General features: G+C 47.4%; 1 protein-coding gene and 1 pseudogene across 1 annotated transcript; both read left to right on the top strand.

Annotated features, from left to right (window-relative positions):
- Positions 1 to 1,834: 1,834 nt before the first annotated feature.
- Positions 1,835 to 3,138, top strand: LOC147987657 (uncharacterized). The gene has a single exon (XM_087540392.1). The coding sequence runs from the start codon at positions 2,083 to 2,085 to the stop codon at positions 2,800 to 2,802; it is 720 nt and encodes a 239-aa protein (XP_087396518.1). The 5' UTR covers positions 1,835 to 2,082; the 3' UTR covers positions 2,803 to 3,138.
- Positions 3,139 to 14,785: 11,647 nt separating this feature from the next.
- On the top strand, positions 14,786 to 17,385 carry LOC125548338 (serine/threonine-protein phosphatase 7 long form homolog; annotated as a pseudogene).
- Positions 17,386 to 19,641: the final 2,256 nt, after the last annotated feature.

Raw genomic sequence — 19,641 nt, 5'->3', positions numbered from 1 at the left:
TAAATCTCAGTTCCATGGAAAAAAAGTGTGTCGGTCGATTTGGATGAAGATGAAAAATTCATAACCTCGAGCTGGAGACGGGGGCGCCATGGTTGGCTGAGGCGTTAACGGCGGTAGTGAGTAGGAGGCTATGCCAGGTTTGGGTGGGCTGTGAGATTGCTGGAGACAACTTTGATGCGGGGATATTCAGAGGGATGGTCGACGGGAGCGGGAGGGGGGGGGGGGGGTAGACGGCTCGAGAGGGAAGTCGTGACGAGGAAGATCCGGAAAACGAGGAAGCACTGTCAACCGTTGGATTTCATCTGACGGTGCTGGAAAAATCAAATGATTTTTAAATGTAAAAACAAGTAGCCAACGATGAATAGATGACCCTTTTTGTCTATGTGCCGTCCCCGATGTTTCCTGTCAGGATTTATGCAATACTGGGAAGAATCGAGATCATGCCACATGACTATATAAAACCATGGTGAACCAACTTGTGTTTGTATGGTTAGAAGGACCATGGTATCCCAGCGCACGGTGCAAGTCCTAGACTTGATGTTGGTGCTCGCATTACTCCTGAATTTATTTCGGGCTTCCGGCGATGTTCGTTCAGTGATAGGAGACGTTTTCGTCGACTACGAGGCGCATGTGGTTAAAATATCATAGGGGTAGAGTATATGTGTGTGTTTCATAGGAATGCGTGTATGCTCGTGTATGTGAGCGACATATATTGTGCATATAAGATTTGTCTGAAGTCAAGCCTCGTAAAGTTTGACCAACTTTTCAACATTCATAATGTGAAATCAATATTAGTAGAAGCGTTATGACTTAAATTTTCGTATTGTATAACTTTAGCATGATAGATGTTGATATTTTTTCATATAAATATGGTCAAACTTTATGAAATTTGACTTCAGACAATTCTTATATGCGGAGTAAAAACGACCGGAAGAAGTACTATGTTAAAAAAAGACTATATAACACCATCGATTTGGACATAATAACAAAATTTTGATATATTTAGAGGAAATCAGGAGTTTATTTTTGGACATCAAAGGTAATCAGGAGTTGATCCTTGGCATGAGAAAAGTTTTCACTGGGAAAAAAATCGTCCAAATTAATAGAATTTGTTTTTTTTTCTGCCGGGAACAGGACTTGGCTCTTGAGCCTTGACAACGCCGATGGAGCAGCGTGGCCTCGCAGCATAGGAGCCACCATATGGTATGGATCCGTCGACGAGAAACGTGGGATCGCGCCGGCGGCCCTCTGCGGCTCCTGTACGTCGGCCAACGAAAAGCTAGCGCAGAAATTAACCTCACCCCGTCACCCCGGGACGACGGTGACAGCGCCGTCGCCGTCGCACGCTGCGTGTGGCCCCGTCCCGTGGAAAAAGCGGCACCGACCATGTCCCCCTTTTGTCCTCTCACCTAGCTCGCCAACCTCCGGCGGTCCCGCGCCTCGTCACGGTGACGCGACCAGCAGAGCACACGGCGAGGCCCCGCTAGCTGTAGCCCGCTCCCATTAACGCCGACCCGCCCCCGCTGGCTAACGTTGTCACGCATGCAGAACACACTGGATGCTTGAGTCCGGCCGGTGCGCCGCCGTGGCCCAGTGGCGGCGATGCCAGATGTTGGTGCGACGACGCCCTACGCGCCGGTCACAGAACAGTTGGGTCGGGTTACGTCCATCACAGTATCTCGGCACCGTGCACGGTGGAGGAAGCTACCTTCGGGCGCAAGGAGGGCATCTAGTTCTCCGGCCGTACGTCCATGCCGAGTCACACGCGGGCCCGCCGCCGCGCCGGCTTCTACATATAGAACACCCACTGCACGCACTGCCTCGCATAGGTTACTACCACTAGTAGGCCACGACCAACCGCTCCCGTCGATCGATCCGTCAGCTCCATCATCTGCTGATTGCCGCCGCCGCTTGCCGCCCATCGGTCCAGCTCACACTGACCGCTACGTCTCACTCTCTCCTTCCTCTCCTAGCTCACCCTACCTGCTACGAGCCTACGAGTACGAGTAGGGTGTAGCTCGGTGATCACCACGCGCGCCCACAGGCCGCAGCTCGTTTTAAGCCGGCCGGGCCGGACACGGCATGCGCTGCCCCGCCCGCAGTCCCGTACGGCATTCGATGGCTCCAGCTTCCGCCTCGCTCCTCCCCGCCGCCGACTCCGCCCCCGACGCTGCTGAACAAGAGCGAGAGCAACAGCTCGCGCAGGTCAGTCTCTGCTCACTGCTCACTCTGTCTCAATCCGGCAAGCAAGGAGGTGACCAGGAGGGAGCGGCGAGCAAGAAGAACGGCCACGGCCAGAGCCAGCAGCAGCCGCCGAAGCTGGAGTGCCCGCGGTGCAGCTCCACCGACACCAAGTTCTGCTACTACAACAACTACAGCACCGCGCAGCCGCGCCACTACTGCCGCACCTGCCGCCGCCACTGGACGCACGGCGGCACGATCCGCAAGGTCCCCGTCGGAGGCGCGTGCCGCCGCCGCTCCGGCAGCGGCAAGCGCCGCAGGTCCTCCGCCGAGCCCCACACGACGTCCTCCGACTCGCCGCCACCGCCGCAGCCGGAACAGCAGGACACGCTTACCCCGCTCCCGGTCTTCCCGTTCCTCACCGACGACGGCCCCGTCTTCCTGCCGCAGTTCGACCTCGGGCTCGCCGGGTTCCAGTGGACCACGCCGACGGCCACAGACCACCTCTACGACGGGCTCGGGACGCCGTGGGGTGGCTGCGACGGGGCGCTCGCCCCCACCGGCGCATGGGATGACTTCGGCGGCCTCGAGCTCACCTGGCCTCTGGCGGCCGGAAACTGATCGGCGTCGTCATGTCGGTCAGCGTGTCGCCGGCTCGTTCCAGGCTCCTGTTTTATCATCGCAGCCTCGATCGATCAGCTAGCTGCCTATCTTTACCAGTCTGCAGTGTGTCTGTGACCAATCAGACATCTTTGACCACAGTAGTTGTCTGATTACATAGCTCGATCCATTTCAGGTTATAATTTCATGTATGGATATAGCTAGCAAATGCATGAGTATCCAGGCTACTAGCTGTTAAGTGCTCCCCTCGTTTCCTTTTACTCCGAAGATTTCTTTAAAGTCAAACGACACAAAGTTTGACTAATTATTCTTTATCTACTCCTACTAAGTTGGTGATGATGGTATACATGTCTTCACGTCATGTGTACTGTTCGATCTGAAATGTGTGACTGAGATTAAGATGCGTTGTCCTCTAGCCACATGACTCACACTTTTGCGGTAACACCCCCAATATCAGACATAACTTTGAAGAAGGCTTCGGAACACAACACCGGTATTCTAGACGTTTCACCGTGAGAAGAAAAGTATCTGGGACGTTTCTCCTCCCCTCGCGACAAAACAAACGAGGTTTCGAGAACCCTGCCAAATTCCTCGCCGCCGGCCCCTCGCCTCCCTTTTCCGGCGATCGCCGAAGTTGAGTGGGGCAGGCAAGGATCCCTCCTGTTGTATAGCCATGGTTGTAGTTAGCGGATCTCAGCAAATCGGATTTGCCTTTAAGCTTGCCCCGGTATCTCTTTCTAGATCTGACCGTGCAGGTCGGCCGTCGAAGAGGGAGACATGGCGGTGGTTGCTTGCCATGTCCAAGTTTCTCTACTCCACCATCCTGTTGCCCCTCTTGCTATGGATTTTTGTGTGAAAACTATCACCCAAAATATCGGGTGAAGCCAACTCCCGGCACAATCGAGCACGGTCTTCTATTCTTCTCTCTCAGTCATATCCCGCATCATCCTGCCGGAAAGATGGCCACGCCGTCCAGACCTACGCTTCCAGCCACCTAGCTCGAAGTCTAAGCCATTGTTGTCAACCGGTGCGGCGTGCCCAATGCCGATGCCTATTTGTACGTCAATATCCGTGTCCCGTTGGCCGCGTCCTCGGCCCACCTCTCATTCCCTCCTTCTCCTCACCCCGCTGCTCGCCCGCACCCATGCTCACATGGCCCCCACCAACTCCTCCGTTGCGCCATCCGACAACCTTGGGAGGGGGGGGGGGGGGTGTATACGATGCCGGCAGCGGTCATCGCGCGAGATCGATTCCAGTGCCGCCGGCTGGTGGTTCTTCCAGCTCCTCCCAGATGGATTTGGATAAGTTGGGGAAGCCAGGGCTGAATGGGAGAGATGCGGCTTGGAGGGGTAATCTGCAAATGTGTGGCGTGAAGCTGGCGTCTTTCTGTAAAATTGCCCAGATTGCCTTTTGTTGTGCGTTTTTTGGGACTGAATGGCTTTGACAGCAAACCACTAAGACAGGCTTTGAAAAAACACTCCGACACGGCCAGAGCCGTAACCAGGAATGCAGAGCTCCGGTGAGATGAAAATGGGCACAGATTTTTTTTCATATAACTAAAGCATATTTAAATGTATATAATATGTGTACTGACCTGAATACACCATACAGGGAAAGGGGGTGCCTATCAATCAGGTGATGCCTTCAACTTCAAGAGTCAGGACAACCTCAATAGTGACTTCAAGCATACCCTCAAAAAAAAAGTGACTTCAAGCAGGCAATAAGACGATGAACTTGCTTTCACGGGACTAAAGTTCCAGCAATTAGTAACGTACCCTTCAAGCTCATGATGCCCAGCAGACGCTTGGAGGCACTTACTTATTCGGTTTTCGTCAGCTCACGAAAAGCAGCCTAATTAAAAACACACAACAACCAACGATGAACTGGGCACATCATTAACGTCAAAACAACATATTACTCTTTTGGCATTCTTGGTGCATGGCAAATTATCCGCTGTCAAAAGAGCAAAGCAAAATTTGGTGCGCTTTTGGTTTTCAATATCAACTCACAAATGAGATAGATATTACAAGAAAATTAACCGTATTTATAAAATTATTAGGATTTTCTTAATTCTCAGCCTAATCGGTGAAGAGAAAAGGAAAAAAAAGGAAAACTCAATCCTTGAAAGAAAGAAGGAAAAAGGCAGATTGCTCGTACATCCAAGGCCGCATTTACCAAACACTTTAGCTACTTTTCAGTCGATTGAAAATTTATGTTTGGGTCAGTCGATTTTTTCCCCACTGCCATATGCACTTGACTAGCGCTACAATGTGCATGCAGCTGAGGCATGCAAGCTTGCTTAATTAGCGTGAGTGCTAATCACTAGACCGATGACATGCGGACGAAAAATACTAATCTGTGTGTTTCTTGGGCAGTGCCAATTTAAATTTAAAGAGAAATTTTATGGTGCTTTTGCTATTTGATAGTGTCTAAAGAAAACCGGTTCATGCTATTTTTTCTTTTCTTTTTATGTGTTTCTGTTTCTCTTTTTTGTCTTGAGTCATTTTTATGCACTTAGCTACTTGTAAGTTGCCTGAATTTTAAATTTGGGTTAGTCGATTTTTTGGCCGTTGATTTTTGCTTTGTGATTCATGTAGTATTTTTTTCGGCCTGTGCTACTTGTTGCACTGGGCTTGTTTGTTTCGATTGGCCGCATATTTGAGTCAGTCGATTGCCACTAGACCGAAGCCCGTTAAGAGCGCGATCCAGCATTCATCTCTCTCCCTTTGTTTTTTTTTGTCGGTATTTTGCTTCATTTTTTATTTCTATTTTCTGTTTCTATGTGTTCTTTTTCTTTTTCTCTTTCCTTTATTAGTTATTTTTTGTTACTTTGTGAGTTGTTGGCCCTCTCCTCGACCCCTTTCTTCTTTTCTGTTTTTATTTGGTTTTTTGCTTTGGTTTTTTATTTTCCTTTATGGTTAGTTTGTTTTTCTTTTGTGGATGTTGGGTCAATGTAAATGTATACACACAAATACTATAAAGTATATGGAAAGCTTGTGCTATTATATTTAATTCTTTGCATACTGCAAAATGTGCAATTTCAGTGCAAAGTGGTGTGCAAGTTTTTTTTCTTTCTTTTGAAAGGGTAATACCAATGTCAATAATTCAATTTTTTTTTCTCTAAAACATAATTATTTTGATCTTTTAGTTATTGTTTTATTCTTTTTTAAGTTACTAACAATGCCACTAATTCATTTCTCCTTAGGAAACTTTTTTGCGGAAGTTTCACTATTTTATGCTTATTCTTGCATATTTGAAAAAAAAAGAAATTTGTGTGTATATTCTGTGCAAATTTGTTCTTGATTGTTTTAGATTTATTTTTATGTGTGTAAGTATAAATGCAAGTACTAAATAATATGTGTGTGAATTATAGTAGAACGTGGAATTTATGTATGGAATTTTTGGATGTTGGGTCAGTGTAAATGTATACGCACAAATAATATAAAGTACCTGGAAAGATTGCACTATTATATAATTATTCTTTGCGTACTACTAAATGTGCAATGTCAGTGCAAAGTGGCGTGCAAGTTTTTTTCTTTTTAAAGGGTAATACTATTGTCACTAATTCATTTTTCCTATAAAACTTTATTATTTTGATTTTTTTAGTTATTGTTATTTTTCTGTAAGTTAATAACAATGCCACTAATTCATTCCTCCTGAAAGTTTCACTATTGTATGCATATTCTTGCATATTGGCAAAAAGCGTAATTTGTGTGTATATTTTGTGCAAATTTTGTTACTGTTTGTTTTAGATTTATTTTTGTGTGTGTAAGTATAAATGCAAGTACTAACTAATACTCCCTCCGTCCAGAAACACTTGTCATCAAAATGGATAAAAGGGGATGTATCTATAATGACAAGTATTTCCGGACGGAGGGAGTATGTGTGTAAATTATAGTAGTATGAAAATTGCACTATTATATGCTTATTCTTTTCATATTTCAAAAAATGAAAATTGAGTGCAAGTTTTGAAAGGGTTTCATTTTTTTATAAAACTTCATTATTTTGATTTTGTTTTTGTTTTATTTTTTATTTTCTTTCTTTTGGAAGGGTAATATCAATGCCACGAATTTATTCTTCCATAGAAAACTTTATTTTTTATATTGTTTTAATTTTTATTTAGTTTATTGATTTAGATTTATTTTTTATTTTCTTTTCTTTTGTAAGGATAACACCGATATCACTAATCCATTACTTTTTAGAAAATATTTTGTGTGTGGAAATCTCACTATTATATGCTCATTTTTCTATAATCTCACTAATATGTCTGTGGTGAGTAGTTGATTGATATTTGTGTAGCCTGTTATGTGCTCTTCATCTTTCTTTCTTTTTAATATGAGCTACGTGGATGGGGATGTGTTGTATTTTGGCCTCATCATATACGTGCATACATACATAGGTATGCTTGTAATATATGGTTACATATGGAGCTGCTTGCCATGTATGCATGCACCTGTAGACAGCAATTAAGTGGATGTACTACGGAGGGGAGTCGTCCTTACATGCATTAGCTCCGACGGTGGCATCATTACTTGCTCCTAATAGTCACGGCCCAAAGAAATCACAAAGAGGCCAGAAGTGACTGACCCAAATACGATATCAGTCGATTGACATGTAGTCAATCCCTTTACCAAATGGGTCGCCAATGAGTCGAGCATAAAACTGATCGAGCTTGTATCCATTCTATATTGAAAACTTGAAAAGGAAAATCATTGTTTTTAAGTTAGTTTATAAATAGTGATGCACGTAACCAAACTAGCATACAAGTTTTTCGCAGCATGCATGCAATGATGCATGTACTTCAATCCTGTTCACACACTCTAAGAATAAGCACACATAACACAACACAGCAAACAGTAACCTTGGTCGCTATCATCCTAATCAGAGAGATGCGTGTTTTTTAGACACCTCGTTTTCGGGATCCTGCTGGAATGCTCTTGTGGATTCGTGACAGATCATGCTAATTAAGTAACAATTCGTATTAGCATGACAAATCCATCGCGCTCCCACAGTAGATTGACCAGCTGATGAGATCCATGACCAGCAATTGTCTTTCAAGCAACGTTGCTTTCAAGAGATTAAATTAGTTGATGAGATCCATGACCAACAATTGTCCTTTCCTTGATGTGTGTTGGGTGTTGACCTGTATATGGCCGCAGCTAGTCCTCATCCTTGCACGTACATACGTACAAATTAATATATATTTCATTTCGTCCCATAAATGTACAATAAGTATATTAATGGCAAGTTGTAACAAGAAATTAACTAGTTGATGGGCGGGCGAGAGGAGAAGTAGGAGGCGTGCGTACATACACCAGCCGTTCGACATCATGACCATGGCCAGGATAACAGTCATGCGCATCATTGTCTAAGCGCATCTTCTTTTTTAGCCCTGTGTCTAAGCGCAGCTTGTGATCGAGCTTATGATTAAACTAGTTCTCAATCATATACGGCCACAGTTCCGATCGCCTATAGCGTTGAGTCGCTGTCACCGCAAACGTTGGTCGGCAGGACACCGTTTGCATCATCTCATTTGTGATTCCATTCCAAACGTGAGCCTTTCTTCATCCAAAAAAAAATCCTAGTGTTTGGAGAAGAGCCATTTTTTAAGGTGTGTTTCGATGGAGTAATGGAGTGAAATAGGGTCAGCTCTGCACTTGGTACTCATTCTAGTGTTTGGTTGAGGAGGCGGAATGGGATGTATTGGATCTACCTAGAGGGATGTCCCTCCGATATATATGGAACCACGCTATATGGACTGGACCACCTCGATCCTTGCCTAAATTAGCGCCACATGACATGGACTTTCGTCTAGCCCTTCTCCTCCCTCTACAAAAGTTTTCCCCTATCGGATTTTAACATCAGCGGCGGTGCACCGTGGGGTGTGTGTGGTGATCCCAGCCGACAGCGGTGGACGGAGGATCTAGGACCAAATGTAGAAGAAGGAACTATCCCATTAATTCCGCTAGACAGAACCATGATATCCCATTTCATTTGGTTACTCAATCAAAGACACCCAAGATTCTCGTCCTGCCATCTTAATTCTTTTTTAAGCCCTCTGGTCTGTTAATAGCATATAACAGTAGTACATTAATCCCGAGCATTTTGAGTGAGGCGAGCATCCCGTCATCCTCTTCTGTCCTTCATTGGAGCCAGACAGACCTTGTTATAGTAGACGGTCAAAAAATTGTCACAGTAAGGTTCGAGAGGATCAACGCACCAGAACAATAACCGTCGTTGACAACGATAATCGTAGATAGAAGGGCCATATCTACAAATACAACAACGGAAATGAGTGTGGGCTGAATCCATGTCCGGCAGAGGCAAACACCGGCCGGATCCAAGCAGATTCACTTGAGACCACCACCAGGTGGATCCAAGAAGATCCTTCAAAGGCATACCTTCACATGTTCTCCGCCGGCCCTAAGCGCACCACCGTAGTAGCAATATGATGGTAAAGACATTATTCCAACTCTGAGATGCGCATGCGCCGCCGCCTTATCATCCCGACCAACGCACTGAAACTAGCTAAAGAAAGGACGGGATCTCTCCCGCCGACGCGCGGGGGGTGGGGGTGGGGAGGGGGTACCGGCAACTATGCGGGTGAGGCAGTGTAACCATTTTATCTTCTCAGTCGCCTGTAGAGGACCGACACTTCAACGCCCATCTTAATTCATATTTTTGGGACAGGGATCCAGTGACTTGCCCACAGCCAGTCACGCCGTAACTGGCGGGCCGACAGCCGTTGGATGCAGGGGGCGGTCCAGATTTAAATACTGTAGCAGAAAGTACTGCAGACCGCACTGTAGTACAAAACACTATAGAAGGGACATTGTAGACCAAGGCACTGTAGATGCGGTACTGTTCACACAGATCTGCCCATCAGATCTAAATCGGGCGGTATGGGAGGGGGCCACATACCGTACTGTTCACCGATGACTTGCCCACAGCCAGTCACCGGATCTCAATCCATATTTTTGGTACAGCTCTATTTTTGGATTGTAATTAATTTGACCTTAAATTTTCTAAGAAGAATTTGACCTCAATTGCAAGCGAGCTGGTATGTAAAGCCAATCCATACCGGCCTCCTCATTCTCTTCTGATCGGTCCGCATCCAATCCAATGCAGCATTATTTAATTTGTGCGCGCACGCACGGGTGGGGTTGCACGGCTCTGTAGCCAGTCAAGAAGGGTCGACGTCCGTGCGTTGCCGAAAGTGCATGCCATTTCTCTATTGAGCCTCGCTTGCAGTCGTGGTACTGCCCGTGGCTAATCTTCTGCCGACACACTCAACTCACGTTTACACTGGACTGGATCCATCCCCGCAGCAAACATGATAGCTGCCTCGTAGTGCGCGCCGGATAGACCCGATTGCCTACACACGTAGGAGTACGTGTTTCGTGTGCAAGAAGCATAAGCATTCGCATTCGGCCAATTCATTCTCACTACTAGTGTGTGGAATACTACTGCTTAGGGCGTGTGATGGTGCTATCTTAGCAATGCAACCTAGAACAACTGCAATGAAACCTGGTCCATATTTTCTAGTACCACAAATGTACGAGATAACAATAAGATATACTCGCTTATTTCCGAACAGAGGGAGTAGTTCATTGCGTTTGTATAATATGTTCTTCGTCTTCTCTAAATGTCATACATGACCTTCATTCCATAATACTTGGGACAAGTATTATGGAACGGAGGGGGTATAAGATGAGAATAAGTTATCAATTATTATACATGCAAGCCCTTACCATTTCATTCTTGCTATTTCTCGGGCAATAAGCCAGCGATAATCGGCCAATTAGGAAACAAAAGTACGGTGATCCAAAAATCTATACTCATGCAAAATACAAAGGGGTTGAAAGAATTTGATCAGATGGATAGCAATATCGACTAATAGAAAACAATTTTTAGGATGACTACCACACTCTCAGAACTTTCTCCCCTTGGGTTCCATTGTTTCCTTTCTTGGCATGCTCTCGCCGCCGGCTTCTCCATCTTGACCTACAATGTCTGTGTCAGCATCACCATGCCGCTTGCCTTTTGCCCTTGTGCTCACTCCGCATACTATACACGACGTCTCATGTTTTCATCCTGTTTTATTGCACTCCATCGCCACGTGTCTAGAACTTCAAAATCATTCTGGAAAAAAATTGAAATAAAATGAGATGTTTACCAAAAAATTGAATTTAGTATAGATATGGCCAGAAATTTCAAGACAATTTCCTTGGTAGCCCTTGAAATCACCAAATTCCAGTGAAATTCTCATGAAGTTCTTAACTATGCCCTCACTTGATTCTCGCGGTACTCTCCGGTAATGTGCCGCCTGACAGAGATCTCTATCTTGTAGATAACTAATGTAATTGGCTGAGTCATGTCTATCATTTGAGATTTGCAAGAGTGAGGAGAATCGAAGATCGCAGATCACATGGCCATTCTTATCTCATTTGCTAAATCTCAATTCCCTAGGGGAAAAGGTGTGTCGGTCAATTTGGATAAAGTAGAACGTATAACCCCGAGCTGGAGACGGAGGCGCCACGATGGCTGAGGCATCAACGGTGGTAGCAAGCAGGAGGCTTTGACAGGTTTGGATGGGGTGCGGGATTGCTGGACACAACTTTGACAGGTTTGAGGTTCAGAGGGATGGCCGGGGACGACAGCGTCGCCGGCTACAAATGGCATGGGGTCGCCGGTTCGAGAGGGAGCTCGTGAGGATGATCCAGTGAAGGAGGAAGTACTGCCAACCATTAGATTTCAGCTGACACGGCTGAAAAATAAAAAAATGTATAAAAGAAAAAAACAAGCAGCTAACGATGAAGACATGACCCTTTTGTCTAGGATCCTAATAAGTGCCACAAGTCAGGTGCGAGCACAAGGCAAGTTCGAACGTTTTCGACGGCAAGTTTAGTTACATGAGGATGACACCTTTAGTTGCTTAGCATGACAATTTTTATGCTTCGGTTTATTTTTGACAGAAACTTGACGTGTGTCACTGGAATTTGCCATCCTTGTGTGCTTGGAATTGCCATCAAAAAACGTCAGAACTGGAGTATACGCACCTGACATGTAACACTTATCATTTGCATTTGTCTATGGGTCGTCCCCAATGTTTCCTGTCCGCATTTGTGCAATACTGGCAAGAATCAAGATTAAGCGACATGACTATATAACACCATTGATTTAAACATAAAAATATCTTAATATATTTAGAGTTAATCAGACTTAGCAAATGCGACATCTACAGCCGGATCTAGTAAATGCGGGCCCCTAAATGTTCACAGACACACCTGAACGTGTTTGTGGACTTAGATCGGTAACCCCTCAGATGCCCTTGACCATAGTCGGATATGTCATACCGCCCCCCCCCCCCCCCCCCTCCCCCCTCGGAAAACCATGCTATACATGCAACATGAGAGAGTAAACATAGGATCAAACGGACATGAATCACCATAAGTGCATGGATTCACAGTTTTTCAGACCAAAATAGATAATTGGTCGGATCAATCAGACACAGAAGTACAAATCAACTAAAACAAAAAACCGCGATGGATAGGGGCATCGAAAATCGTGGTTTTCATGTCGGGGCCTTCCCCTTGCGATCGTCGGTGCGGCTGTAGGCCTCCATGTAGGCGTCGGCAGCAGGAGAGGCGTCTTCGGAGTCATTGGAGCCGCTAGAGACGTCCGAGCTATCAACGGATGAGATTATGTCGACCATCCGACAGGCGTCGCGCGCCCATTGCTTCGCCAACACGCCGGCCTTTGCTTCGGTCGTCACCTTCTGGGCAGCTTCAAGCTCCGACTGCTCGATGCCGAGCTGTAGCACCTTGGTGTTCTTGTGGCGGAGCCGCTGTGCGCCAGTCTCCGCCGTGGTGAGCGGGGAACGGAGGAGCTCGTCCTCCGCATCGACCGTCAGCTGGACGCAGACCCGGCGGAAGGAAACAACAACCTCCACCGCTGGCGCCCTCTTCTTTGCCCGCTACCTTTTGCGGCGTCCACATCCAGGGTGGTGTGAGCACGAGCACCCACCGACGACCGTGCAGAGCACCCGCCGGAGGAGTTGCCCCAGTGGAGCGCGCGCTGCGCGGCCTGCACTGGGTTCACGCTGCGTTGTCGGGCGACAAGGGTTGGAGCGGTGCTCGAGCTATCGCCTTGTCCCTCCGTGACCGCTGTAGTGTGATGCGAGGGCGAGCTCCTCGTCGACGTCCGCCTCCGCCTCACGGCCGAGGACATCCCAGTTGATGGGGTCGTCCTCGCTGCCGGTGCTCGACATTGTAGAGTAGGGAATTGATGGGGCATGGAGGGAATAGTGGGGGAGTGAGGTAGAATTTGTTCTGGGTGCGGTTTTCTGGTTGGGACGAAGTGGGGTCGGTGCGGGCCAATGTGGACTGAGCTGACATGACGGACATGTCCGGTCCACCCCATATATGCGCCAGCTCACGTGTAAAGGAGCCGATTGGTCGGTAAAAAACTAAGTGGTTGTCCTTCCGGTGAAAATAGATGATATCAGAAAGTTTTCGATGGGAAAAAAATCATTCAAATTAACAGAATTTGCTTCTTCGTTTTTTGCGAGGTAACAGAATTTGCTTTTTCTTTCCCGCAAAAAAATAGAATTTGCCTTTTCTGCCGGTAAACAGGGCTTGGCTCTTGAGCCTTGACAACGCGGATATAGCAGCATGGCCTCGCAGCAGAGGAGCCACCGTATCCACGACAGACGCGGAATCGCGCCGGCGGCCCTCTGCGGCTACCGTACGTCGGCCAGCCACGAGCCACCGCAGGAATTAACCTCACCCCGGGGCGACAGACAAAACCCACGACTGTGACAGCGCCGTCGCCCTCGTGTGGCCCCGCCGCGTAGACAAAACCCACGACTGTGACCACGCAGAACAAACTCGCCGCCGTGGCCCAGTGGCGGCGACGCCAGATGCCGATGCGACGGTGCCCGCTCGCCGATCACGTACACGTACAGCACAGTCGGGTCACGTACACGTCCATCACAGTATCTTTGCATGCATGTCTGGACTGGACTGGCACCAGCAGCAACTTGCAAGATTCCATCCATCCATCCAGCACGCCCGAGGACCGACCCAGAACTCTCCAGTCTCCTCTCCGGCTCTCCCCACCACACCATGGACACCCCAGCCGGCCGTGGCAGTTTTGACTATTTTGACCTGTGGACAAAATCAATTTACAAAATGAACTGCCCGTGAAACTATTTCACAGCACTGACCCTTTTGTGTGGCGCCTGCCACACCCTACGGTGCAGCGCCTAGCTCGGGGGCGTTGCACACCAGTCCACCGTGGCAGCCCTTGGGCCCGCACCCAGCAGTGCAGCGCCTCAGAGCTAGGCGCTGCACCGTAATGTGCAGCGCCCGGCCCGCAGGCGCTGCACTGTGACTTAGATGCCAGCCGCCCGCTGCCCCCCCCCCCCCCCACCCCACCCATTCGTTCCAGAGGAGTTACAGAACAGGCGGCCGGCGGCTTCCTCCTCTCCCCCTCTCAATCCCCTCTTAAAAAATCATCAAATCTGACGATTTGGCCCGTTGATTCCTTCATCAATCCATCCTAGAAGGTACTTTTCTCCGATCCCCTTCTTTCTATCCATAGAATGTATGCTATTTCGGAGATTTGAGGAACCCTTGTTTGAATCTTGTGTGTATTAGATTTAGGGAATTTTTGTTTGAATCTTGCATGTATTCGATTTGGGGAATCCTTGTTAGACTAGAATGTGGTTTGGATACATAGGTTGACATGTTATTTATATAGTTTGGATACATAGGTTGACATTTTATTTATATGAAAAAGATATTTGTATTGAATCTTGCATGAGGTAGGCTTAGTTTAGTTTATTGAAATTACATTTGTATTGGCAAGAATGGTTTGGATACATATGCTTTGTATTTTGCATTTAGTAGGCGTACTTTAGTTTATTTGTATTGAAAAGATAATCGTGTTGACAAGAAAGCTTTCTTTCAAAATTGTTAGGATGGTTTGGCTTCTCGATGATCACTGGGACAAACAACACCGGTCGTACGCTATGGCGGTGGAGCAGCGGGTAATAATGAAAGTGGCCTGTTTTATGAATTTCGTATTTATTTCAAACACAAATGCCCCATATGTAATGTTATGAATTGTTTGTTTGTAGGCGCTTGCACCTTTGAAGCTTCGTTCTCACGGGGTCACCCTTGGGTGGATGCGCTATGATGAGCGATACACATCGTATGTAAGGGAGACAGGACTTCTCCCTTTCATTCATATGGTCAGACGGTCGACGCCACCCAACAATGCTCCAGCACTCACCGCGCTTATTGATCATTGGCGGCCGGAGACACATAGTTTCCATCTACGGACCGGGGAGATGACAGTGACGCTCCAGGATATTGCTATGATCACCGGTCTTCCTATCGATGGGAATCCTCTATGTATGAGCACCGACTCCGATGGGTGGCGCGCGCAGATGCATGCCCTTATCGGTATGGTTCCTCCGGAGCCTCCGGAACCAGCAGCAGAAAACAAGAAGAAGGAAAGAGTCGCAGCCGGTGCTACTTTCACGTGGATTACTGAGCACTTTGGTACTTGCCCACCGGAAGCTGATGAGGACACGGTCAAGATATATGCTCGTGTCTACATGTGGTATGTGATATCCAGGACTATGTTTGCTGATGGCACAGGCAAGAATGCTCCATGGATGTGGCTGAAGGCGTTGACCGTCTTCGATAGCAAATGGAGTTGGGGTTCGGCGACACTGCCTTACTTGTATAGACAGGTATGAAGTTGTTTCTTTTTCACTTCATTGCTACATTATGAATGCGATCTTGCTCTTAATTGAACCATGTTCTCTTTTATGTGCAGTTGGACGAAGCCTGTTGTAGGTCATCTGGAGGTATTGGTGGTTGTTTGCTCGCACTTTCCATAGGAAGCTGGGAGCGTTTGCCGGTTGGACGTCCGAAGAAGGTGAAGTGCGATGATTGGGACGACAAAGGCGACCTACTATGGCTACCCACTTGGGCTTACAAGTGGGATGTGATAAATGAGATGACAGATGATCCCTCGGTCATGTACAAGTTGTACCAGAGTGAGCTTGACGCGATCACACCTGAGCAGGTGAATTGACATGGCATAAGTGATTATGATGCTTCTATTGCAACTCGATATCAATTTTGCATTCTATCCCATTTTGCAGGTGATATGGGAGCCGTATGGAACAGGAGATAGTTTTGGTGACCCTTTAGAGTTCAGGCTGAATCCGATGTGCACTAGGGATAGGGATCTCTGGCGTATGCGGTGCCCACTCATATGCAACTGGGCGGTTGAGCTTCACCTCCCACATTGAGTGCGCCGTCAGTTTGGTTTGTTCCAGGCACATCCGCCGGAGTGGGAGGACACGGACAAGTTGCTACACGCGTAAGATATAATTAACCTTGAGTACTTAGCAGCTTCTTGGCGGTTTCGATGCTACTAATATTATGTTTCTAACTTGCAGGTTGGATAGGAAAAGGCAGCGGAAGATTAAGGATTGGGCCAAGCATCATAGAAAGTATGTCGTACAGTTTGCGCTTAGTGTGGAGCAAGCTAGGGCTGGAAAAGGAGTCCAGCTTCGTGAGCACTGCCCTGTAGCGTTCAACAACTATCTCACATGGTTTCTTGCAAGTACCCGTGTGGAGGTATGCAAGCCGGCGTATGCTGAGGAGATTTTGGAAGAACCCACTGTTTTTGATGAGGTAGCCCAACACCAGTACAACGCATTAGTCAGGAAAGGCAACTCAGTGATCCCTTCAGCTCCAATGATGAACTTTGTGGTATTTGCCCTCTTTGCTTTTCATTCACACTATTCACATCTTCGCTTGCCTAACACGTTAATACCATTTCTGTTCATAGAGTGCCCAGATCAAGAAAGCAGCTGATGAGACCGAGACTATTCTTGAAACAACCCCGACTGGCAAAAGCGATGGAGAAGGTGCACTTCGAGCATTCATCAAGGTTCACATCTCCTTCAAAGTAGCACTTAACATGTGTTGCTACGTTCGATGTCTCATTCACTTGTACATGTTGCAGCGCCAGGGCCAAAAGTTAAGGCGGCTATCAAACCTTTTTGGTTGTCGTGACCCCGAGTATGTATCACCAGAACGGTCTAGGTCGGCGACACCATCAGATCCCGCTTCGGTCCAGAGCCATGGTGATCATTTGGAGGATGAGGATGTGGGTGTGGCCACTCAAGAGGTATGGCATGAGCATATATATCCAATTGATGCATTGCTAACTATATCCTCACACACGGTCTTTCCATATCTTTTGTTTGCATAGGTTGCTGATGATGATATGACCTTGGGGGCGTACCAGGTTAGGTCTGCATACGTACTAAAGCCTAGAAAGGGAATCAACAAGTACACACCTGAAGACTTCACCGAAAGAGGCAAAAGGACGGTCGGCACCTCGCGGATGGCGGCTTTGGATGACTATTTGGATGACGACGTCGATGACGTGGAGGAACCAGAGCCGGAGCGGGAGCGTGTTCCTCTTCCTAGGAAGGTCAAGAAGTTAGCCAGCAAGAGGGGGGGAGCAGCCAAAAAGCGCTCAAGGAACTAGCTCTTCTTAGGAACCAGCCATAGTCCTTTATTTGTATGTCTTAGGAACTAGCTCTATGTTGAACTTGGAGTTGATGTCTTAGCAATGTTGAACTTGGTCCTCTATGTTGCACTTGTTGTCTTCATAATGTTGAACTTGATCTTCATTAGCTTCACCATTAAAGCCCTCATCTTGATCATTCACATTGGCAGTCTCGACATGTTTGAACTGGTCTGGATCCTCGAGGGTGACCTCAACTCCCTGCTCAACCACATTGAACTCTGAACCATGACAATCACCCTCTGGGTGCACCAAGTCCCCCTCTCCCTTCCTCATCTCTACCTGATAATGATTCTGTTTGCAAGCTACAGCCACTGCAGCGCCTAGCACCGAGGCGCCACACTCTACAGTGCAACGCCTAGCTGCTGGGCGCTGCAGTATACAGTGTGACGCCTAGAGCCGAGGCGTTGCACACATGGACTGAGCTAACCAGAGAGCAAACACTCTGGTTGCAAGCTACAGCCAGTGCAGCGCCTAGCAACGAGGCGCCACACTGTACAGTGCAACGCACACATATTCCGATGAGGAGAGATAGTAGCTCACGACACATAGCAAGCAAAGAACTGTGACACATAGTACTTCACGACACATAGTACTTCACGACACATACTAATTCATAATACATAGTACTTCATAACACATAGTAGATCACAACCAAATCGAAGAGGAGAGATAGTAGTTCATGACACATAGTAGTTCACAACCAAATCGAAGAGGAGAGATAGTAGTTCATGACATAGCTCTATTGCGTAGAGCAAGGCCCCTTTCCCTTCTTCTTCTTCTTCTCTTCTTCCTCTTCCTCCTCCCTTTTCCTTATGAGGTGGGCCTCCTTAACCACCCTCTCCATGAATATCTTTTCCTCCCTCTCTTTTTTTTCAGCTGCAATTGCCCAAAGCTTTATGGTTCCTTCTTCAAAATCCTTTAGACACTTCTTCTGTGCCTCCTCACATTTCCTCACCAATGCTTGCTCCCTAGCGCGCATCGCATTTGACGCTCTCTCTTCTTCCTTCCTCTTCTCCTCAAGCTCCTCTTCCTTTTTCTTCTTTAGCTTGGCTGCATCCTCCTCTCTAAGCTTCTTCGCAGCCTTCTCCCACCATCCCGCCATCTCATCTTCGCCATCCTCCTTCATTGTTGGTTTGTTGGGTTGGGAAGCCGCCATACCTACAATGAGTGAAACATAATGGTTAGTAAAGACAATACAAACAAATGGAACATATGAAAAAAAATAACCTATGGAAAACAAGAACATTTGAAACATTATAGTTAGTGAGCAACATACGGAAATGGTCCATCGAGGTATCCAAACATTCCTCTATAACGACCTTGCCCTTGTCCATCACCACGGCCAAGTCCATCACCAAGGCCAAGACCATCACCACGGCCAAGACCACCACCACGGCCTAGACTACCACCACCACGGCCTCTTGTAAGTCCTAGTTGCCGACCTCTTTGTTGCCTAGATCCTCTTTGACTAACACTTGGTTGGCTTGGCACTTGTTGGCTACCACTTGGTTGGCTAGGCACTTGTTGGCTACAACTAGGTTGGCTCCCACTTGGTTGCCTTGGCACTTGGTGGCTACCACTAGGTTGGCTCCCACTTGGTTGCCTTGGCACTTGGTGGCTACCACTAGGTTGGCTCCCACTTGGTTGCCTTGGCACTTGTTGGCTACCACTAGGTTGGCTCCCACTTGGTTGCCTTGGCACTTGTTGGCTACCACTAGGTTGGCTCCCACTTGGTTGCCTCGGCACTTGTTGGCTACCACGTTGTTGCCTTCGCACTTGTTGGCTACCTCTTGGTTGGCTTGGCACTTGTTGGCTACCACTTGGTTGTCTCCCTTGTGTAGCTCCTTGTTGGCTAGTGCTTGCATCATTTTTCTTGGACCTTTTCCTTGGTTTCGTACATTTTCTTTTGTTGTGGCCATGACCTTTGCATTCCCCACAACGGGAGCTCTCACGAGGCTCTTGGAATTGATCGTTTCCCGCTTCGCGGCGGCCACCATGGCCCCATCCGTCCATGTCGCCTCTAAAACGCTTTGTTTTACGTCTACCACGTTTAACAACCTTCAACTCCGGATCCGGCCATAGTTGAACTCCATGGTACTCCGGCCATTGTGATTGGTGAAAGTATGGGTGAAAGTGGGGAGCCATGTTTTCTTGACCGTCATGATTGAGAACTCCAACTCCCTCACGGTGCGTGGGTGATTGATGTCCACATTT

The sequence above is a fragment of the Triticum urartu genome, chromosome 2A, assembly GCF_056163025.1.
Source record: "Triticum urartu cultivar PI428250 chromosome 2A, HENAU_Tu73, whole genome shotgun sequence".
Classification (NCBI taxonomy): domain Eukaryota; kingdom Viridiplantae; phylum Streptophyta; class Magnoliopsida; order Poales; family Poaceae; genus Triticum; species Triticum urartu.
The sequence above is the reverse complement of the archived record's forward strand: the minus strand, read 5'-3'. Positions and strand labels throughout refer to the sequence as shown.